Source organism: Acartia tonsa, chromosome 11 (genome assembly GCF_053477335.1).
Source record: "Acartia tonsa isolate MP-2025a chromosome 11, ASM5347733v1, whole genome shotgun sequence".
NCBI lineage: Eukaryota > Metazoa > Arthropoda > Copepoda > Calanoida > Acartiidae > Acartia > Acartia tonsa.
Window position 1 is genome coordinate 10,140,985 of NC_137270.1, and position 24,902 is coordinate 10,165,886.

The 24,902-nt window shown below is 31.5% G+C and overlaps 1 protein-coding gene and 1 long non-coding RNA gene across 3 annotated transcripts in view; both read left to right on the forward strand.

Moving 5' to 3' along the window:
- Positions 1 to 2,554: 2,554 nt before the first annotated feature.
- Positions 2,555 to 3,579, forward strand: LOC145331856 (uncharacterized). Its single transcript, XR_013883920.1, has 2 exons — positions 2,555 to 2,692; positions 3,438 to 3,579. It is a non-coding gene; the product is annotated as an uncharacterized LOC145331856 (long non-coding RNA).
- A 2,308-nt stretch (positions 3,580 to 5,887) lies between these two features.
- Positions 5,888 to 24,902, forward strand: part of LOC145332895 (uncharacterized) — a 28,467-nt gene continuing 9,452 nt past the window's right edge. The window contains exons 1-2 of one of the 2 annotated variants that reach the window (XM_080177999.1): positions 22,835 to 23,293; positions 23,760 to 23,869. In XM_080177999.1, the coding sequence (XP_080034125.1) occupies positions 23,271 to 23,293; positions 23,760 to 23,869 (133 nt within the window). In that variant the 5' untranslated portion in view covers positions 22,835 to 23,270. Of the gene's footprint in view, positions 6,263 to 22,834; positions 23,294 to 23,759; positions 23,870 to 24,902 lie in introns of those variants that run through there. The other variant, XM_080178000.1, reaches the window with a different exon arrangement.

Consider the following 24,902-nt stretch of genomic DNA (forward strand, 5'->3'; position numbering starts at 1 on the left):
TGAAGAACCTTCATTGCTGCATGGACAACCACAATGGAGTACAACATTTATCCTGTGCCACTACATTCTTTGAATGTTTTGAGGATGGGGTATTTGCCCCAAATTCTTATAGAAACTTTGTTGAAGAAAATCTAATTAATAAAAAAACACTACTTGAGCAGGTCTTGGAAGAAAAGAATGCTGGGGAATGGGTGGAGATAATTGGAGATGTAGCTGAAAAGATAGTAGCTACTAGACAAGTAGAAAGTGACTGTACACCAGAAATCACAAGAATTGATATGTCAAGACCATCCAAGGATCATGGGGACATGATTGCAAGATTTTTTGCAAGATGGTCCCAACTTCAAAGACAACATTACAATTGTTTAGTATCAACCACCATCCCAACCATTGTTTGTAAAGTACCTGGCATGGGAGTTGGAAGTAACAATGGTAGGATGATTTCAAAGATTCTGATGGGTGATGGCCACCATCTAGTGTTGGAGATAATGTTACCATTGGAATTAAACTTATCTAGAGATAACTCAGATAGCTTTGAGAGACTTGCAGGTGCTGAGCTGCCTAGAGAACTTGCTGATCAACTAGATAACATTGATTTTATCCTGTGTGGTCAGGAAATAACTGTTGACATAGTTGAAGTGTGGAACTACATACAACATATGGTAGGTGTGGAGATAAAACCACCAAGAACTATCAACATTGAAGAATTGTGGCAGGAATCAGGTCTCTGGGCTGCTAAGGATATTTCTATACCCCTGATAAACTTCTACCTAACAGGAGCTGTTATGTGTCAGTCAACAGCAGTTGAAGAATTTTCAAGCTACCATAGGTCACTGGATAATGTACCACCTGTTGTAAAACAGTATTTGTTGGATAAGTTGGTAGCAATTCGAAACTGCATGTTAGGTTTTCAAATCTGCTTTATTCCACAAATGTTCCCTGATGTCAGCGAAATCAGAGAGTATTCAAATCTTTGTATTCAAGATGCCCTCAGGATCATAAGCTCAGCAATAGAAGTAAATTTTACCTACGTGGTCCCAGACAATGAGATTTTAAATATAGCCACAGACGAACCATATTTCTTTAACCAACAAGAAGTTCAAAGGGGGTGCTTGCTAGAATTCTCACTCCTAGACCTTGATACATATGGGAAATACACTGGAGGTCTGAAGTGGGGTAAAGGACCCAGTATAGAAGGGAAGAGCATATCGGTTACAGTCAATAATATAGATGAACTGTTGGACTCAGTTGATGAAATTGAGATACCTGAAGAAGCAGAGGTGTACCTCCCCACCGAAACTGATGACTATATCACCCTGAAGGCTATGACCAATGCGTATCCAGAATTATCTGATGAAGAAAACTTAAACAAGTGGATTAAACACAATAGTCATGAAGCACTCAGACTGTTGAAACGTTCCAACAAAGAAGGTCAGAATCCAGGCCTACCCAGGTTTGCGTTTGGAAAGCGGCAGAAAGTCCGCTTATTTCAAGAAACCCTAGCAGAAGTGGGCATAACAGTAAACTACAAGCACCACAGGAAAGTCCGACCACCACCAGCGATCAGACGGCATGTTGATAACAGATAGGTATAGTTCTCCCTTATAATTTTCCATTTGTGCCGGGAGTGTTGTGTGACTGACTGACCCACTTGGAGTTGGCGTCTGATATTGAAAATTATAAAATACGAACATTGAAAGTACATAAATAATGATCAAATTACATAAACAATTATCGACAGATACACTTAAAATACCAAATTGATATTTAAAGAACATTTTAAGAAAATTAGGGTTTTTAAAAAAAACTAGTTTTAAATTCAAAACAAAACCCCTATAAAAGGCCAGAATCGCCAGTACAAAATTGCCTTTCTGTTCAGAAACGTTGATTGTAAACAAAGGTAATTAAAATTAAAGTTATAAATAGTGATTTTACTGATATACATTTAATAATATCTTAAGTGAAATTATGTTTAAAGTTTAGTGCAACGATTTGGAATTAGTCATAATAATTTGTTTCATACTGTGTTCATCAAATGATAAATATTAAGAAACTATTGGCCACCAAATTTCTTTATTAACACTGGGATACGACCAGTAATATTTTTTTAAACAAAATTAGTTTGTCGTGTAATTTTTTAGTCACGGTTCGCTTCTACTATTAACACTGGGATACGACCAGTAATATTTTTTAAACAAAAGTAGTTTGTCATGTATTTTTTTTAGTACGATTCGCTTCTACTATCTATGCACTGGGATACGACCAGTAATATTTTTTAGCAAAAAGTAGTTTGTCATATATTTATTTTGTTGCGCCACAACTCTATTCTCTGTTTAGACACTGGGACACGACCAGTGACATTTTTTGCAAATAATAATATTTCAACCATTGATTTCGGCATTGTCATCCTATTTACCATTATACACTGGGATTCGACCAGTGACAGTTTAATTGTTTCTAGAAAGCTTACTAGTTTACCATTTTAATCTATCATAGTCACAGGGACACGACTAGTGGCTGGTTTTATCTGTCAATCTATACTGGGATACGACCATATAGCTTTAAATTTAGTTTCCTTCAAAGTATTAGATTCTAGAATTAACCTATATTATTATTAGAATTTGTGACTCAGCCTGTCCTGTCCTGGAGACACCAGTCCATTGGGTCAACATGGAGACTGCGGTACTACAAAGTAGGTCAATTCTATGCTAAATAAAGCAACATCCATAAAGCGAATCTAATACATTAGGTAAACTGAGACCAGAAAATCAACCACAGTAGTGTAAATTATTAATTTAATCTATCTAATCTATCTAAAAATGCTTGTTATCCTTTTCCTTACCCCTTTATTCCTGACTGGGAAGAAATCAACTGGTCATTCCTTCTCCCTATTTCTTTACTCCTGATTGGGAAGAAATCAACCGGTCATTCCTTTCTCTTATCCCTCTATTCCTGACTGGGAAGAAATCAACTGGTCATTCATCTCTCTTATCCCTCTATTCCTGACTGGGAAGAAATCAACTGGTCATTCCTTTTTCCTATTCCTTTATTCCTGACTGGGAAGAAATCAACTGGTCATTCATTTCTCTTATCTCTCTATTCCTGACTGGGAAGAAATCAACTGGTCATTCATTTTCCTTATCCCTTTATTCCTGACTGGGAAGAAATCAACTGGTCATTCCTTTTCCTTATCTCTTTATTTCTGACTGGGAAGAAATCAACTGGTCATTTATTTCTCTTATCCCTCTATTCCTGACTGGGAAGAAATCAACTGGTCATTCCTTATCCCTTTATTCCTGACTGGGATGAAGTCAACCAGTCATTTCTTTGCTTATCCTTAAATCCCTGCAATTTTAATTAAACCGGGAAGCCATCAACCGCGATATCTATGAAACTGTATTTATTTACTTGTTGTATTTATTTATCCTTTTTTTTAGTTATGAACCTCGTTACATAATTGTCCTGCCACTCCAAACTGAAATTACTGATCACTGTTATTGCCTTCATGATATCCTATGAAATGTGTTTTTTTTGTTCCATAAATTGCCAAATGTAATAAACATTAACATTTTTTAAAAATCCTTTGTTGATCTATCAGACCGTAGCGTATTTTTTTATGTGTTTACCGAGAAACACAACAACTAGCTTATTTTAGATTAGTATTGGTATAATATTGTTAACTCTTATTTTTTAATTTACATTTTTATGTAAATTAATATGTAAATAAATAAACAAATAAAGAATTTTAAAAAATGATAATAGCTTCGCCCCTTGAAGAATTGGTGGTTGTGTATAAAAAGAAAGAAATACAATTTTTGAGGGGGTTGGACTTTTTTAAAGACGATTTATCTGGGGAGGTTGAAAATACATCCCTCAAAAATAGATAACAAAACATATAAGTAAGAATCCTTGTAAAGGAAAGCCATATTTTTAGTAAATAATACTTACAGATCAAACAGTCAAACACATATTCTGCTACTTTTGTTTAGAATGACTACATTTTTGTGTCAAGTCTCGAACACAAAACCCCCATTTCAACTGGCGAACGTGTAAATAAAACCCAAGTATTCTATTCTACATTGTGTAGAATATATTTCTGATACTAAATTCACTAAACCTAGAAAATCCGAATATTTTCTGAAATTCTCTTTGAAATAATTCAAGAATAGAAATGATAACAGATTCACTAAATTATCCAGAAATCATGACAACGCTTCCCTAAAAATAAAACTGTTTAAGAGAACTTAATTGGCAAATAGACGTATTGACGGAAATTAAAGAACGGAAGTGGTATTTTTTAAATCTTATCAAACGATAGTTTCAATAGGTATGCAAAGCATTTTTTTACAATAAATTCTTCAACATTTAATTTTAATAAGTACTTTTACCTACAAAGAATTCCATAATATTTTTTACCACAGCTACTCTTAATTTGAATTTTTTTAGCTAGTAAAAAAAGTTTAAATGTAATCGGATGATTAAATTACTTTCAACAATGTTTTAGAATAAAGTTTCAAGGAAAAGAACGAATTTTAATAAAATTTAAATAAACAATTATCCTCAAAATAAATGATTTAAAAATTATGAAAAGTAAAATATTGTACAATGTAAAAAGCTTAATTGAAGAAAACAGTTTTCAATTATACTAAGCTCTACAGCCTTTTCCTCTCATATTTAGGTTTTTTGTTTGTAATGTCGTAAAAAGTTTATTTTTCTTTTAATACCGAAGCTACTCTTTGAGTGTTCGTGTCTGTATGTCTGTCCTTCGGTCTGAAATGTAAAAAGAAGCCTAATTTCCAATTCTTTGGACTTTTCTTCCCCTCTTTTTCTTTTCAACTTCCTTCCTCACTTTTCCTTTTTCTCTCTTTCTTTTTAATTTTTTTCCTTTTCTATTGTTCTTTTTCTGTTCTTCTAACTCTCTTAATGTTTGCTGGTATGTATTGCTTATTAGTTCAATAAGCTTTCCTACTATTAAACAAAGTCGTTCTTGTGTTACTAAAAGAATGTCAACTTGTTTGCAATACTAGCTAAATATTCCTTTATTTCATTTGTTTTTAGAATAGTTTTCCTTACCAATGTTAACAATGTTCAAAAAATGTTTTACATATGTACGTATGTAAAAAAGACCATTCATTATAAACAAGGATGACAACATTCATGTAAGTATCAGAAAGCATGCCACTGATGTTTGTTTTATTCCTATTTTTGTAGTTTCTCATGCGTTACAAGTCATATTTTCGAGCTCAATTTTATGGCATAGCCAAGTAAAATTTGGAAAAAATTACTTGTCATAGGTTTAGTTAGGTAAGGTTGGGTTCAAGCGAGTCCTATAGGGTAGAGGACAAAAGCTCTTATCAGGGACGATACAAGTACAAATATCGTTTAGTATAATAATTCTTAGGTAGCTTTGCTAGTGAACATTACAAGCAGGACGAAATACTCGCGTCTTTACTAACAGACAAAGGGTATAAATTAGTTGCTGCGCTTTTGAAAATAAAAGGTACTCAAAAATAGAATTAAAGGGGAAGGAGTGGCAGTGATTTTTTTTTTGGGGGGGGGGATAGGTTGACTTTGATTTTCGGACAAGGAAGGGGAATTTAAATAGGGATTTTGGGTTATTCGCGAAATCCCCCACCCTCGCATACCTTTAACCCTTAATAAACTTCCCCATTATCTTTTCAAGTGTCCCATTATTATCTTCCCCCCCCCTTCCCCTTTTCAATATATTGGTATCTTAATAAAAAATTTTGAGCCCTAACTTAAAATTCCCCCCTTTCTAAAATCCCCCACTTTCCCCCACCCTCTGGGAGTGCGCGAGCAATATTATGGGCGATTTTGGGTCCCTACGAAAATATTGGGGATCCTATGTTTATATGTAGTATGTGTTAGTTTTTAAATATACACACAAACACACATACACACACAAAAACTATTTTCATAGAATCCAAATATTCATATATATGTTATACTGTTTATTTTATAGGATTAACTAAGGATAATCCAGAATTAGGCTTGTTCTAATAATAGCATTAACATGAACAAGTGAAAAAGTGATTTTTAAATGATTTAGACAATTTTTAAGAAAAACATTTTGTAAAAGGTTTATAAAAAATGTTTTATCCCGAATTTTCGCCCGCCATGAAGTGGCATTTGGAGCAAAATCAAAAGATTTACTCAAATTTTATGTTTAACGGTCACGGCGGCGGTCAGGCGACTTCTATTGGTGGTTTTCAGAAACAACAAAATTTTGACTCATATCACGGTTAGTGGATTTTTATTTCATTAAACTTTTTATATTTTATTTTCATTTTAAAGTTACAGGATGTCTATCTGTCTCTGTATAGCAAAGGATCCTAGTAACCGCTGAACCAATTTGGTTCTCCTTCACAGTGAAGCTTCCTATATGCCAAGGGAAGATTTATTAGTATTTTTGGTAAAGTTACCTAGAGAAGGTAAGATTCAAAAGAGCCCCAAAGGACTAGATCTTGTAATAGCCCCATGTATTCTAGCCCCCCGTTTGTTATAGACCTTAAAGGGTGCGTTAAATATTGATAAGATGCTTTTAAGTATTTCTTAAGACATTTCAGGGTTTTAATAGAACCTTAAAAGGTTAAAATACTAAAGTTTGAGTAAATTAAAATTCAAAAATAATGTTTTAAATAGAATAAGATAACTTGATCTATAATGAATTGAACATCCAGCTAAACTACAAGACTCAAGAGGTGTTCACCGAAATTATTTATTAATAAATAATTAAGAAGTATCAAAAAACTTTTTCACTTAGTTAATTTATCTAATTAATTAAGCATCTTATATTAGTTATTTCTTTCATCGTATTATAAACGGCTTTCCGCGGATATAGAATGTACAATTATAAGATTAAAACCAGTTTTTTTAGCCCCGAGGTGCCGAAGGCACGGGCTAAAAAAACTAGTTTTAATCTTATGATTGTACATTTCTATATTCGTAGAAAACTGGATACAATACGATGCTAGACATAGTTTTTTCGTATGGATGAGAACCGGTTCCTATCCACCGGATTCGAATGAATACGAGAAAAAATATTAAATTTTTAGAATTTTTATTAATCTAAAAAATAATTAGAAACTTTAAATTGAAATATTTTTATTGGTTTGAAATCACAAAAATGAAAGCAGACTCAATCAACCTATTGTTTGATATCAAAGTAATAAAATTGCATTATTTTTAGTTTTTTTTTCTTGTTCTGATGAGGCTATACAGTGCAGTTTTAGTTAGTAATTCTTTTCTATAGTTACTCTATCAAAATGGAAATAAGAAACACCTGGCCTATTGAAGTTTATAGCAAATTTTCTGACATTTAAACCAATTTGAGATACCAAGTACAATCCAAACATTATTCCAATTGAGTTACTTTTAAATAAAATTAACAAATATTAAAATATTTATGATAAAAATGTAATAAAGGATTACTTTTTTAAAATAAAAAACTTATCCTATGATGATAAAAAAAGTTTTAAAAAATCCTAGTGGTTCCCAAAGTTTTCAACAAGTTCATTAAAACTTTGGGTTATTAATTCGCAACTATTCATCTAACCAACAATCTTAATCTAAAGAAGGGGTTTATTATTACTAGGAATATGCATCAATTTGTATTCCAATTGTCTTATCCCTTTAGATCCCTGGATAATAGTCATGAATATGAAATTATCTTGAAAGTTATTGTATTTATTTCTGTGTAAGAACAATGTTTTCTGTGCGCGTGTGTGTGTGTGTGTGCGCATTTCTGTGCACGCGTGTGGATCAAAATGGTTAAGGACTTTTTGTGTGGTCTGTGTGTGTGTGTGTGTATTTTTTATATGGGTGAAAGGGTTAGCCAAAAAAAGTCCTAAAAGTCATCTTACAAAACTAGTTGTATGAAAACATCTGTGATAAAACTTAAAATTTGAATCAATTTTATATATTTCTATAAAGAAATTTCATATTTGATCATATATAATATGTTATATAGCTAGCGACTGCGCCCCTAGCACACAGGGTCTCTGAATTTCAAGGAAAAGGATGGGTTTAAATTACCCAGAAACCATATCAAGACTTGAGTCGGCCTATTGCCATCCTAGGTTTTATATCAAGCTTTCGTAAATTTTTTATCAATCGCAATGATTTGATATCTAATATCTTTTTATATGCCCTAAATACATTAAAAATATGTCCAATTGAATACCCTATCCCTTAAGGTCCTGTAAAATATTAAATCAAAGAAGACCCGCTGTTTAAATACCCCAAGATACGACCTAAAGACACAAGGAGACGTACATACGATCGTATTTTTTTCAGTTTAAGGTCATAGGTGCCACAATGCTTTTAGAAATCCGTTAGTTTTAATTCAATTGAAATACATATTACTGGATATTCAGACCTAGATACGTGGCTATTAGCATAGATAAGTAATTATTTAGATAGTTGATAGGTTTAAGGTTAATAGTTAGCTAAAAAGGAAGATCTAGATATAGATCTAGTCAATTATCTGGCAATCTAGATCAAGATACTTATATTAAGTTATTTCTTTTTGATAACTGAAAGAAGGTACGGTTTTAAACTAAAAATATTTTGACACCCGCCTCAAAAAACCTTCCGGGGCCACCCAAATGGTTAAACTTGGGGATGGGGGCACATATTGAATCACTGACCCCCCCAATTTAACTATGGCCCCCCGATGTGCCCCCCTGGGGGGCGCAGTTTTATATACTTCAACATTCATAGAGTTTAACATACAGAATAAAATATTAACCTTTTATTTTGGTGCGCATATATTGTAGTAATAGAATTAAGAATTAAATATTAGAAAATATTAGAATAGGACAGATAAATATTTAAGGATTGAAAAAACAGCAAATAAATTATTACTTATAATAATTGGTATATTGCTTTTTATAAGAAAAAAAATTAACTCTGTTTTAAAAGTTTTTTTGAATGATAATTTCATTTGCATTGTTGATGAAACTCATCATTAGTACTAGAATCCTATATCTACCATGTCAAAAATACAAACGGTAGATGATTACTATATATCTTAAAGTTCCTTATCGTCTTAGGAATAATCATGTCTATATTTTTACTAAAATCTTTATTCAAGGTTTTAAGTTGATAAGACGTTTCTAACATTGTCATATTATGGCGTAAAAAGGAAGGAAGAAAACACGTAACAACTGAAGATGTACAGTATACCAAGGATGAGCGGGTCTATTTTAGGGTCTGATATTGTACAGTACATATTTTGTATATTTATAAAAATAATGTATGTCTGTTTTATGTTAATATTTATACATTAAATATGTTAACTATGATTATTATTCTAAAATGAAAGAGACATTGCACTGGATAAGAATTTTCTTCAAGTAATAGTAATTTCTCGCATCGTATTATAAACGGCTTTCCGCGGATATAGAATGAATAATTATAAGATTAAAACCAGTTTTTTTAGCCCGTAGGTGCCGTAGGCACGGGCACATTTTTATATTCGTAGAAAGCTGGATGTAATACGATGCTACTCATAGTTTTTTCGTATGGATGAGAACCGGTTCCTATCCACCGGATTCGAATGAATACGAGAATAGTTCTTACCGAACTTACTGAGAGGGGGCAATGAGCTGTTTATTACACTAGTCACCAAAGTTTCATAATAACGTTTTCTTATTTTTTGGCATAACAACTTTAGAGACTTCAGTGAATTTTGATCGGTTGGTTTATTAAATTGAGTGTTCAAACGTTTCAACCACTAATTTTAATCTACAGGAGGAGTATTTTTTGTATCAACATTGGGGATGTACATCAGTTTATCCACCATTGTCTTATCCCTTTAGATCCCTGGAATAATGGCATGTCAATGATATGTCAGCCATTGTCTCTTTTATTTAATGCCATGTAGTCGACAAGATTGGGTGACTAATATGGGTATTAAAAAATAGTTTTTCTCCAGCTGCAAAATCCCTTTCCCTCTAGATATTTTTTGTTGTGAGAGAGTTTTTCATATGGAAATATTCTCCTCCAACATAATAATAATTCCATCATTTCACTGTGGACCAGAAAATCGGTTTTCTGGACAAAATTGTATAATACATTTTTTTGAAAGCGGTGCTATTCTATAGATGACAGTGTTTGTCTGTCTGTACGTCTAACAATAATACTAACTTCTTATATTCTCTAGCTTATGCTTTCAATAAGATTCGCAAGTATTAGATAAAATCGTTTTATTGTTCTATAATATGAAATTTTTGCTAATATTCAATAAATAGACACAATTTTATTTACTATGAGGCCATAAAGACAAATTGTATGAAATCAAAGAGTTGTAATGTTAAATTTTAAGGGGGGTTCGACAGACAAATATATCTGTTGAAAAGTAAACCCAAATGTAAATATGTATGGCTAAATAGTTTTTGTCCAACTTTGACATTATTGGTGCATAGTGACTTTCAGAGTTATTTTTTTTGTCGACTGTTGGTTATTATTGATGATCTACTTAACTATCTATCTATCTACATCCATCTATCAGTCTGTATGTCTGTCTATCTTTCTGAATATCTATAAATCCATCTAATAGTCTGTCTGTCTAAGTATCTATCTAACTATCTGTCAATGTATCTAATTATTTATCTATCAAATAAAACTTTCAAATCTTTCAGTTTATCTTTCTGCTAATCTATCTATCTATTTATCAATCTATCTGTTTATCTATCTATCTATCTATCAAGTTATTTCCGGCGACTATGTGATGTATTTTGTATATATCTTGGTTTTATTCATATTTATTTATTATATTTTCTTATTATTGTGAATGAGATAAGTTGGGGAGTTGAAATAATACATCCTATCTTAGAATCAATTTATCATTTTTTACTGTTATTAAATCAACTTAGATAGATATAATACAAATATATGGAAATATAGAAAGATAGACAGATAGATAGATAGATAGATAGATAGATAGATAGATAGATAGATAGATAGATAGATAGATAGATAGATAGATAGATAGATAGATAGATAGATAGATAGATAGATAGATAGATAGATAGATAGATAGATAGATAGATAGATAAATAATATAGTTAAAGAAATGTAAAGAATGTCACCCTCCCAACCAGTATTCATACAAATACATTCCCAACTTTCTCAACGTTTTTTGTATTTCTTTTTCCTTATATTATTTGTTTTACTTCTTTGCCATTCTGTACATTGCTATGTCTGTCTGTTCGTCAAAATGAATAAATTTTTACTATTTAAAAAGGAGAAAGTTGTAGGTAATTGTAATCAATGAAGAAAAAATATAAAAATTAAACGATACTGTTATTTCAAGAGTAATGTCAATCCTTTTCTGTAAACAAGTGAGATTTTTAATTTGTCAGTTAAGATCTCGTTAAGGTTGGGGGTGTTTTAATATATTTTCTGCCACAGGAAACTGTAATTTTGAGAGTAGCTTCTACACAGAAAAATATTTGTTTTGCTGTATAATATATGTAAACTAAAAAGGTAATAATTTAGTGTAAATATTTTTTGTGTCATCATCTAAGATTGATATTTTCATTATGGAGGGAGGGGGGGGGGATTAAAAGGACGCTATTTGGCTAAGATCTATACATAGGGGTTAATATTCCAATCCCTAACCTCCCCAACCACCCAGATAGCACCCTAAAACCAGAATATATTTCATTTGAAGCTCTTATTGTAAGTTGAAGAAAATTACATTAATATATTAAATAGATGAATTTCTGTCCTTGTATATAAATATTTATAAATTTACTTTACTTTTTTTTATTTGTTTTAACTGCTATACTTATGAACATAAATGTTCTTTTAATTAAAAAAAGAATTAAGTACAGACGTTCCTTTTTAATGGGGAAATTTTTTTGTTATTTGAAGATTGATTAATATACAAAATAAGACAGGGACACATATTCACAGATTAATTTTTTTTCATAATCAACTAAATTATCTTTAAGCCCAAAAGTATGACAAAGATCAATGCAATGAAAGGATTGATTGTCTGTTAGTTGTTACTATTGTAAGATATAGGTAGTTTAGGGTTACAACCTGAAATACAAACAGTAACATAAAATGATTTTAAAAAACCTAAATCTCATATAATATGTCCCTATTCTAAATAATCATATGAAAATTTTAGAGAGAAAATGATCAACTTTAACTCTAACAGCACACTAAATTTTAGACAGTTCTTATTTTGCCATGCAAATTTAAAAAAAAACATTATTACTTGCATATAGACAAACGGCACATGAACAGTAGAACGCTGAACAAACTTTATTCATAACGTAGCTGCGCTACTAAAAATTACAAAATCAACGGAACACCCTTTATATTGAATATTTTTGTATACATAAATCAACATCTTTATGATTAATAATCTTTTAGTATACCAAAAATATATTTATGATATTGGATTATATTAGATAGATTATTAGATATGTAAATCAATAGAAAAACAGATTGTCAGTCGATTATAGAGTTGCTACGGATCTAAAATGGGCCAATGATAACCGTATAACGTTACAAAAACATGATATCATTTTATTAGAAAATAATTGTATAAAAAAGATAAATAGATGGATGGGTAAAAGCGGAAAAAAAACAGCCAATGATAAAATTATTAAATGTTCCACATCGTTATAGGAATGAGAACTTTTCCTATGACTATAGTAAATCTAATCATAATAAAGTAGTGCAAACCGACAAATGGACATCAGTGATCAGAGAGGGGAGGACATTGGACTGTAAATTATTATGGTCCCCAAAATTTTATAAACACGAAGTCTCATTCGTTGGCTAAAAACTCTAGTATTGTGCAAATCAGCAATGTCCACCAAAATATTTAATCGAAATAAAGGGCAATTTTGTGCATAATAATTGGGGGTGTATATTGATTGTCTTATCCCCTAAGACCCCTGTTATTGATATAATATATAAGGGTCAATAATGTGTGTATAAAGTTACAATAAACAAGATAAGAACAATGTAATCGCATCTGCACATACTAGAGGTGTGTATTCATTTCCGCTTATTGTCATGTTCATATCGATTACAGTATCACAGTATTCTGGAGGGCAGAAAGAGTACATTTTCTACAACCGGCAGAAATACAGCTAGCTATTTTTGTCAATATGTTAAAAAAAAATCAGCCAAAAATACAGATATACTTAAAGTAAATGCCACAAATATATCTAACACTGGCATTTATACATCTAAAATTTTCAATTATACATCTATTTTTTGCCAAATTTACATCTAAACATTTTGATATGTAAATTTGGCAAGAATTGGATTTGTATTAAACAATTTTGGATTCATAAATACCAGCGTTAGATGCATATTTGTCAGCATACCTACGATATTTAGCAAATTACTGTCGAATTTATATCCATACAAACAATGTTGACAAAAAAAGAATCCACTGTATTTCTGCCAGTTGTAGAAACGGGTACGTCCCGACAGAAAGATTGCCTAAAACCATCCATAGATCTATTTTCGAAAATAAAATTATCTTTTTGAAGCAACCCTAAAATTTGTAGTTTAATGGACAAAGAAAAAACTCATTAATTTATATGATATGATTGATAAGTTATAAAAGAAAATCGATAAGGAGCATTTTATTGAAAGAATGATATTGTGCTGTTGTAATAATCTAGGTTTTCTTAATTTGATGAGTGGAGGTGCGGATGTGAAATCACACTGTAAGTATCGTGTTTGATTCCCCCTCTTAATATTATTTATATCAATGTAACTACACTAACGCTAATTCTTATATTTTTTTTTGTAAAATTGCAATGTCCGTACTTAATATCACATTTAGTATTTTAGCCAATGAACGATAACTTTTTTATATGTATAGTTGTTATCTTTAAATCAAAGGATTTTTTTGTGATAAAGACATATATTACCCAATAGACTAGATAGCTAATTCCTTTTTTGGTGGTTTTGTAAGACAACCTTCCCTTAATGTAGACAATATGGTTTTAGGTGTTAATTCAATTTATAAATAATAACAATATTCATGCTGTTACAAGTACGAAGTTAGTTTGTCCGTTAAAATCTCAGTAACCACTGAACCGATGGAGTACTCTGTTTTAGAGAAGCTATTAGAAGAAGTGATGAAATATCTCTTAGTCTATCTGTCTGTTATTTAAAAAATTGAATGGTGGGTAGATATAGATAGATAGACAGATATAAAGATAAATGGATGGATGGTTCGACATCTTATGATGTGGTTTATTTCATCTTATATAATTAACTCATTGTTGTTGTTGTTGTTGTTGTTGTTGATTCTCTTTCATATTTCTCTCATTCTCTCTTTCTTTCTCTCTCTCTCTCTCTCTCTCTCTCTCTCTATCTCTCTCTCTCTCTCTCTCTCTCTCTCTCTCTATCTCACTCACTCTCTCTCTCTCTCTCTCTCTCTCTCTCTCTCTCTCTCTCTCTCTCTCTCTCTCTTTCTCTCTCTCTCTTTCTCTCTCTCTCTCTCTCTCTCTCTCTCTCTCTCTCTCTCTCTCTCTCTCTCTCTCTCTCTCTCTCTCTCTCTCTCTCTCTCTCTATCCCTCTCTCTTTCTCTCTCTATGTTCATTAACATAGTCACTCGACTTATGGACAAACGATAGAGTTCGGTAGTGCTTCAAAATAATTCGTATATTTAGATGTTAACACATATCAACATTACACTTAAGGTATATCGCCATTAGAATAAAATTTAATCGATGACATGTCAATCAAAACCTTTTTCATTAAATTTCATATAAAAATAAAATGCCAATATGACAGGCAATACCATAGAGTTGAAATCGCTGAAATAATAATAGTTATTTCTATTCGTATTATAAACAGATTTCCGCTGATATAAAATATACAATTATAAGATTAAAACCAGTTTTTTTAGCCCTGAAATACCAAAGGCACCGGCTAAAAAATGGTTTTAATCTTATGATTGTACATTTTTATATTCGTAGAAAACTGAATATAATACGCTGCTAGACATAATCTTTTTGAATGGATGAGAATCGGTTCTAATCAAACGGATATTGATCGGTTTCGAATGAATACGAAAAAACATGGTTTTATATTTTGGTATTTTTGGAATTCGTGTCACCCCCTAAACCAATGTGCAGATGCTTAGTGTCATTACATTACATTCATATACTCATTTGGCAGGGATGGGGAGGGGGATAGACGGCTTGCCAATTATTTTTATATTGGGGGGGGGGGGGGAAGTGTCATTACATATAGTGTCACTTATTATACACTCCAGGAGGGAGATTTGCACCAACCCAAACTAACACTCGATTGCAGGAAGTTTATACAAAATCAAAAAACAATGTATGCTAAATCTATATATTATTCTTAAAGTCTTTGGTATGACGTAGTATAATTAAATCTAAATCGAATAGCATTAACAGTACACTTTATTCTAAAGTTGAAGATTTATTCTATTTTAGATAGATAGATAAATAATCACACAATAGTTGCTGCGCCCATAACAACTAAATGAAAAACAGTAAAATAGCTCAAAACCATCCCAGAACTTAATTTTAAGAATAAAAAAGTCAAAAATCTACATAAGACTTATATGAAGCTTCCCTAAAATAGTGAACTCAATGGGTTCAGTGGTTACCGAATTCTTATAGGAAAATATTTCACCTATGATAGATAGATAAAGTCAAATTACTAAGAAGATAAACATATAGATGGACAAATAGATACATAATGTAGAGAGAAAAAAGGTTGGCCAAAATTATAGAGATGCTACGCATCTTCAAATGAGCATATGTATTTATTAATGTCTGTCTGTATGTCTGTATGAACTTGTGTCAAATAATGCTTGAAAATTTAATGCTAGCCTTTTCAAAAGTGATTTTTCCTTATTTTTGCTTAAGCTCAGACTGTTCAAAATTATTGGACAAAAACACAATCAGCTTAAATAAAACGAATCTTGGTCCATTAGAATCGACAAAATCGTAAACGGGACAGAGTCATGTGTCATGGGAAAAGTGTCATGTTTAACGTTATAAAAATATATCTATTATCCATCTCTTTTTTAGAGGTTGCCTTTCCCACTTTTCCTCTTATCCTTATTTTCAGACGTATTTTTATGACGTCACACATGACTCTTACAGTTTTCTTAGTTTTACAGAGCTGCGCTGCAAAAATCACTTTTTTCAAGCTTAAGCACTTATGAATAAAGGCATAAAGTGAAAAATTTGACGGCTATTCCTAAAACTGTTCAATTCTATAGTATTACAGTATAATTAATTAATGTTAGCATGTTACTATGCTGTCATTCTATCAATACAGAATCACATTAGAACTGAAAATTTTAAGGCAGCTGAAACTTTGCTACTACATTTCTAAGTACAATTCTGTCTATTATTCTCTAAAATTAAAGGGATTTCTAATTTTCCTATTTCTTATTTTTTTACATTACCTTAAATTACCATATGTTTATCTACAATATTGTTAGCTTGTAATTGCTGCTCTACTTATAGACCGATTTGTACTACTTTTGTAATGTAAGTGATCAAATTATGAACAGTGTCAAAGGAATAAACAATCTCGTGAGAGAAAATTAGGACTAAGGTACTACCATTTGATCAACTTTTAATAAGTCTTCATAATTATTTTAATTCTTGGTTTAATTGTCCTTATTTTTTGAAATTCGAAATTCAAACAACCAGAATTCCTGAAAAATTTTGTACATCGCTTTACTACAATACACTGATTGTTCACTTATTCATAGTTCCAAGGGATACTATCTAAGTTTAGCTTAAATGAATTTTAAATTGTATGCTTTTTTTGGTGATGGGTTCGAATCTCGGTACCATCACTAATACCAATAAGTAGTCTACCCTCTCCATAGACTTAATTTTCACTTCTAGAAACATGTTTTAAACAATGCATCTCTTTGGTGTAAACCCTTGTCCTGTGGGTTTCTTTTTAACTCCTACAAAACCTAACCTAACCTGAACAATATTTTTTTTCTACTTAAAAAAACTTTGTTTTTGTTCATAAAGGATTTGAGAGAAATGGCCAAAACTGTGTTCCGTAAAATTTTCTTCAATGAAACTTTACTGTATTAAAGATCTACCAAAAACATGTAAAAAATAGTTTACATTTAAGTTTTGTATAGTTTAATCTACTCTGACTAAATGTATGTACCAAAATAATTTCAACTAGGATCATTTAGGAAAATTTTGTGTTTTATCGTAATCAATGTGTGTTCAAGTGTTTCTAAATACCTCGTAAACGGCTGATCATATGATAAATAATAAGTTTAACGAAAGTTTGTAATTAACCATTGGCAGGTTTTAGGCTAGTTTTAACCCTTAACGGTCGGGAGAGGGGGGCGTTGAACGCCCCCCCATCCGGTTTTTTCTATCTCATTTTCTGTGTGTGAAAGATAAAGAGCCCAAACTGCTTGACTTTTTAAGTGTGGGTATGACACATAACTGAGAGTTGGAATTTTTTGAATATCTCCATCCTGGCGGGCACAGGATGCCAGCAAACCTGGCAGGGTCATCCAGGTAAAGAGAAAATTTTTTTTTGACTTAAACAAAGCATTTAATCTTACCAAAATACTAAAATATCGTCTAATAGTACATCCTCATATTAAATACAGGTGTTCAAGTCAATTTCAGGTTCCAGGTATGATCCTGCAGGTCCTGATTCTCCAGGTCTCCAGAAATCTTTAAAAGGCTCCTGTGGCCGCAATTTTTGACTTAGAGACTTCAAATTTTAAACTTAAGCTTTTCTTCATTATGTATTAAAATTTCATAAAGATCCGCCGCCCTTTTCCCGCCGACCGCCGGCTGGCAGCTGCCAAGTACAGCTGCGGCCGCTGAAATTTATATTTTGATATTTCAAATATAAAATACACATAAAGATAAACATTTTCTGCAAAAAAAAATTTCTTCTGGCTTCAAAAATAAAAAAATTACAGCCGTTTGAAATTTTTAAGTAAAAAAGGACCTAAAAACAAAGGTTGTTAAATAAAAGGGTGAAGGAAGCGAAAATTGACTTTGACTTACTTAAGGTCGGAAATTTATCATAACACAGGGGACTTGCACAAAACTTTTTAGCCCTCTAGCTCTAATAGAAATTGAGATAATATGGGGGGGCGTTGAACGCCCCCCCCCCCCCCGACCGATTAAGGTGCGACAAGGGGCCCGACTGTTAAGGGTTAAGTGACTTTTAAAAAGTATTACCCCTTATTTTTTTTTTCTATTTTTTGTTTTGTTTTTAGACCAAAAGCAATTTTTTGTGGTTTCGCTGTCCTAACCGACCTAAGCCAATATAAAATTGTGCTACTGGATTTAAACAATCAATTTTATGGGTATTCAGAAAAAAAGTTGATAACAATATTTTTTTAAGTAATATTTAGTACCGTAGTTATAATATAGCTTTTTAGTATATGTTGAATCTTTAAGGTTTAATGATCAAATAGATCACTAATTTAAGTTTTTGCATGCGTTTACTGTTGTACAAACGAACATACGTGTATATACTAGCTATCTAGAAGCTGCACTACGAATTTTCTTTTCAAATATTCAAAATCATTAGAAAAAATAATTTAATATTTTTAAAAATCTTGATGAAGTAAAAATAATTAACACTAAAATGCCTAATTTATTTTACTAAAAAATGGTTTTCTTAAAATTATTAGTAGCATCATTAGAGAGCGACAAAGATTTCAGTAAAAATTTATTAACAAGAGATGGGTTGTTTGGTTTCATATCAATTTAATTTTCGTTTTTGAATCAACATAAGACTGAAATCAACCAATTTAAGAACTCCAATATTCACTTATTTTATTTGATCAGAGATTTCAATTGATCTCAAAAATACTCTTAGTAGATTCAAATTATGAGGAAAATTTCGGACACATTTAGTTTGTACTATCTAATCATTATTTGATCCATTAAATTAATGAGTGCGCTTAAAAAATTTCAGGGACTAGTATACTATAAATCCAATGCACCTCCATCTCTTTTTATAATTCTTTAATAGAATATTTATTCCAGATATTAAAAATATTTTTGTTTCTAATTAGATCCACAAATTTTAAGGATCATTTCTTTAATAGAGCAAAATGCAGGACTCCCCAAAAAGGTAATTTTCTACTTTTTTGCTGCTATTGAATCAACATAGGATTTTTATGTTATAAAGTCCTAAGACTGGTTTTTTTTTTTCAACGGTCGATTTTTCATAAGATGGTTGGGGTACCCTCTTCCAAAATAGTTACAAACCCTTCTGAACCATAGTGGTTCAGCGGTTAGAAAGATCTTTTGTAACAGGCAAACAGTCATTCTGTTATTTTTATATTAGGATAGCTGGCATTAATTATCTATTAAAAGATAAAACTAAAAGTAAAAAACTCATTTTTACACAATTTACTATACTTTTTATTTAAATTTTTACCTGTATTGTTTTACAAAGTAATAATTTAAGTCAAAATGAGTCTTAAATTAACCTAAATAAAATACTTTCAAAGGGGTAAATTTCTGAAATAAGAAATTACAAACACTTTATCTTTCCAGTTATTTTTCTGTATCTACCCCAATTAGTTTTGCTTATTCAAATGTATTTACTTTTAAATACCGTATTCAATCTGTTTATTTATGCTAATTTCCTTTTAAATAGATATTTAAAAATATTTCTTAATCTTTATATATTAAAATGTTCTTGAGTTGATTTGAAATTAAACAAATTTAATATAACAATAGGTAATTAAAAATACAAATTATTTTTTTTCTCTTTAAATTTTCATTTTGCAGTAGTTTACATTTAACCTATCATTTCTATTTCTATATGAAGCTAGATGGATGGATAGATAGATAGATATGAAGGTGAAAGTGTAGATAGATAGTTGGTCTGAATGGTTGGTTGGGCAGTCACTGGCTCCAGCAGTTCCAGAACCGTGGCTGCAGGATCAAATACCAGAAACAAGAGAGAGATAGAGGGAGTAAGTGTATGTGTGTGAAAGAGGGGGCAAGTTTCAGTGAGAGAGAAAGAGAGAGAGAACAAACACTTTGTACATCCACAACTCTGTACCTGACTCTTGCCGCCAGATTTCTGTCGGCCGCCAGGCAGAGAGAAGTCTCTGTCGCATTTACAGTCAAGAATCTTGAAACTGGCGGCATTTGCATAAAGTCTGTGTTAGACTTTTTTATGTGTGTGTGTGTTTGATGTTATAAATGAGATTCTGTGTAGGATGAAAACTTGGCAGTGATTTAGGTTTATGGTAAAAAGAGAATGAAGCAGGGGGTACATGGTCTGTTCATTTTATCATGCAAAAGTATATTTAATTTGAGTAAATGTATATTTTACCCAGTGTTTTCATACAGGCCTTTTAATAAAACATAGTTATTTTTACGGTAAAAAGAGAATGAAGCAAGGGGTATATGGTCTATTCATTTTATCCTGCAAAGGTATATTCAACTTGAAAAAATGTTTATTTTACACAGTGTTTTCATACAGGCCTTTTGAAAAAAAATAGTTAATTTTAAAGTTAAAAGAGAATGAGAAGGGCCCAATGGGATACATGGCCTGTTCATTTTATCATGCAAAAGTATATTTAATTTGAGTAAATGTATATTTTACACAGTGTTTTCATACAGGCCTTTTGATAAAACATAGTTAATTTTACGGTAAAAAGAGAATGAAGCAAGGGGTATATGGTCTATTCATTTTATCCTGCAAAGGTATATTCAACTTGAAAAAATGTTTATTTTACACAGTGTTTTCATACAGGCCTTTTGAAAAAAATAGTTAATTTTAAAGTTAAAAGAGAATGAGAAGGGCCCAATAGGATACATGGCCTGTTCATTTTATCATGCAAAAGTATATTTAATTTGAGTAAATGTATATTTTACACAGTGTTTTCATACAGGCCTTTTGATAAAACATAGTTAATTTTAAGGTTAAAAGAGAATGAGAAGGGGGTACATGGTCTGTACATTTTATCATGCGCCATTATATTCAATTTTAACATAATGTAAATCTTACATAGTGTTTTCATACAGGCCTTTTGATAAAACATATTTTATGTTATGGTTAAAAAAGAATAAAGCAGGGGGGTACATGGTCTGTTTTTATAATTATGCGCCATTATATTACATTTAAACAAAATGTAAATTTTACACAGAGCTTTAATATAGGCCTTTTTATAAAACATAGTTATTTCTATGGTTAAAAGAGAATGAAACGGTACAAGGCCTATTCATCTTATCACGTGCTAGTATATTGATTTTGAAATAATGATGTATCACACATGGTTTTCATACAGGCCCTTGTGGAATAAATAAAGTCAATTTTTGAAATTAAGGGAATAAATGAGATGGCTAGGCAAATAATTAAGTGCTTTTCTTCAATTAAATCTGGACCACCAGGGTATTTTGATGCATATCGCAGTTTAGGTTATGTAAGGTTAAGTAAAGGTTAAAGGTTATTGAGGAGGCTTCATTGTCAATAAATTTTTTTTCATTTCTTTTATCTCATGATAAATTGAGCACCCCATACATATGTATTATACTTTTCTACCCAAATCCATTCCACTCAAACTCTAAACCATACAAAAAAACAAGAAAGACAATTTTCATAAGTACCGCAGCACTGTAATATCCTATTTTCCTGTAGCATAATGGACAGACAGACAAACGAACGAAGCTAAAGATTCATTCTGCAGCCACTGAAAGACAGACGGACGGATTGATGTGAATTAAAGAGTAGATGTTCATTAGCAACAAAAAAGGCGATTTATCTTAAATAACAACTGAGTAACGTCATATTAAGAATACAAAATTTGATATTACCAAAAGCCCGAGAGACAAATTTTGTCATATATTTTTAATGTATTTGTATAATTGATACTTAATTTTTAGTTATAGGAATTCCACAACATATTTCTTGCTTTACTTCTTATTAGCACTTTGAAAAATTACAGACTTACAATAGTATATGTTTATAGAGAAGCTTTGCTGATAAAAAAGATAGATAGATATACACCACACACAACATACATAGTTAAACCAAACCATCTTTACAACAAGATATTCAAACAGAATTGTTAAGAAGTTTTACCGCCAAATTTTCCCCCAGAGCAGTGCTCATTGCACAAAGTGCCGCCAGCCCGGCGGCCAATCACATCTGAGTATTGCCCAATGTCTTGCCCAATAAGAGTTGCATAAAATGGGCGGTAATTTGGAAGTGGGTGAAGGGTAAGGAGTGAAAGGTTATTTTGATACAAAGGGGGAAATGTTGCTCTTTTCACACAGACTAACACATACCCACACTCACACACACACAACAACACACTTTGTGTGTGCTCAAATCAGTGTTTCAGAGAGTTCTTAAGATGAGTTTCTTACCAAGACACACAAAACAAAGTGAATGAGAGAGGGAGTACAAAGATTAAGGGGGGGGGGGATTTGGGTAAATCTGTGGGAATAATGTTTGTTATGCTTAGTGAGTGTGTACACACCCCACACCCCACCTCCACACCAAATACTCATAACCTATATGTGCTAGATATGTATTTTTTGAATAACCTCTTTTGGGGGGAGGATAGAGATTCCCCCCCCCCCCCATCCCTACAAAGTGAATGGCTTGTGGTGTAAGTAAGCATGTGTGAGATATGCCAAAATTTTTGGAATTGTGGGGGGGGGGGATATTTTGGGGGGGGTATATCTTTCTTGAAATGACCTAAGATTTTAGCTTTAGAAATGAGTTGAGGGTACTATCTCCGGGTTGGGGTCGGGGGGTTGGGAGTGGATCCCCCCATATTCTTATTCACAGTTGGGTTAGTTTGTGAGTGTATACGGGCACAGATAGAAGGAAAATGATGGGGGGAACATAATTCCACCAGCTTGTTACACTTTAATAAACTTCATTTAACTACACTCATGTGCAGGGGGGGTGGATAGGTTTTAGCCCATTTCTGGAGGCTCACACAAGAGGGAATATAAACCGAGAAGGGGTTAAGGAAGGAAGGGGGATGTGTCAAGCCCCCAAGAAAAGTAAATGTGCTTCACCCCCAGTTTTATGCCCATTGAGTTTGGTAGAACTAAATGATTCTTATATTAACTATTACTACAGCATGTTATTATGCACTGATGAACATATGATGAAAAATAATATTATAGAAAAGTGATAAAATAATGTGAATTATTAAACTTTCTAAGCAATAGATAGATTAAAATAGAGTAATAATTTGTTTTGAATTGTGAAATCACGGATCAATGGACCCTAGCACTCAATTTAGGCACACCAACATTCTTGAAAAATATTTAATGATTAAAGAAGAGATAAAATTAAACCTCAAACATTTCTTTTTAGAATTTTTGACTTTGAAGGTTATTATATGATAAAATCATTTTAATAAACTTGATAAAATTAAAGATAAAGTAAGATTTCTTAATAAAATTACTTACTATAATTTTCAAAAGATATTGATTTACTGAACTGATTTTTAAAACATTTTTCTCTCCTTCATACTTTTTTGATTGCAAAAAATACCTTTAACTATTTAGCTCTGTAAACAAATACTTAAAATCAATGCAAAATACGTAATGTTTCAGTAAGGATTATTAAGCTAAGGTGTGTACTCGAAAAGCAGAGGAGTTTTTCTTGTGAAAAATATACCTTCCTTAGAAAAATCTGATTTTTTTTTGTATAAATCTTCTTGGCCGATTTTCCTACCATTTTCAAATGTTGGGTGCTTGTGGTAGTTTGTTTGCCGGCTGGCGGCATCCGGCCATGGGAATGGCCAGTATGGCCGGTATGGACCTTACACAGGCCGCCTACAGATATAACCATAATATGATGGAATATTATACATGTAAGTAGCCTTTGATTGCACAACCTTTGTCAAAATCTATCAAACCAAATAAGGGTAGTCCCATTTTTAAAATCGTGGTTTATTTAGGTTTCTAGTATTCGTGAAGCTTTTAAGGTGGACATAAAAATTCATTTTTTTTCCATAAAATCCATTATCATCATAATTCAATTAAGAAAGATAGATAATTATAAAAATAAATTTATCATTAAAACATATTTATTTGAGATAATTTTGAAATATATAAAATTAATTTAAAAGTAAACTGTGAAATCTAATAGCTTATATATCCTAGATTTTAATATTTTGATACCTAGATGCTAATAAGAATCACTTGCATTTTTTTCTCACAGCAAATTCATTAAATTCATTTTTTAATAAGATAGCGAATTATAGTTAGTTTTATACAGAAAACATTAATCATAATGAATAACAATTACTTTTTATTAATGAGTGACAAAAAATTTACCTTAAACATTATCAAATTATTTAAATAAGCAGTGTTTTACTATATTTTTTTATCCAATAATGAAGTTTTGCTAAATTGTCTGTATTGTATAAACATATGTTTAATTTGACCGCTAGCGATCAAATTCGCACCATACCCAGACAGAAAGAAAGATAGAAATTCGAATCCTTTGATAGTATATCGTATCTAGTGGTTAATACTTTCATTTCATACATTTCACATGAAACAATTTACTATACTTTTTCTTTTTTAAAAGCAAAATTCAAAATACTTGTAGAAAACACCTGTAGATAAAAAGTCCAGTAGCTAAGCCCGCTCTTGATAGCTTTAACAAAATATAAAAAATAACTAGCTTCGAATTCTCTCATAAAAAAAATTGTTGCGATATTATTTTCCTTATTTATAATTATTACAGTAAGTAATTTAACAATATGATAATCAGAAAATTTATTTTAAATTTTGTTAGCTCAGATTCATTTGCGGAAAAACTTAAAAATATCATTGGTTGCCATATGCCTGTCCCTCTAAGTTAACATTTATTTTGGGAAAATCTCACATATCGTGGGT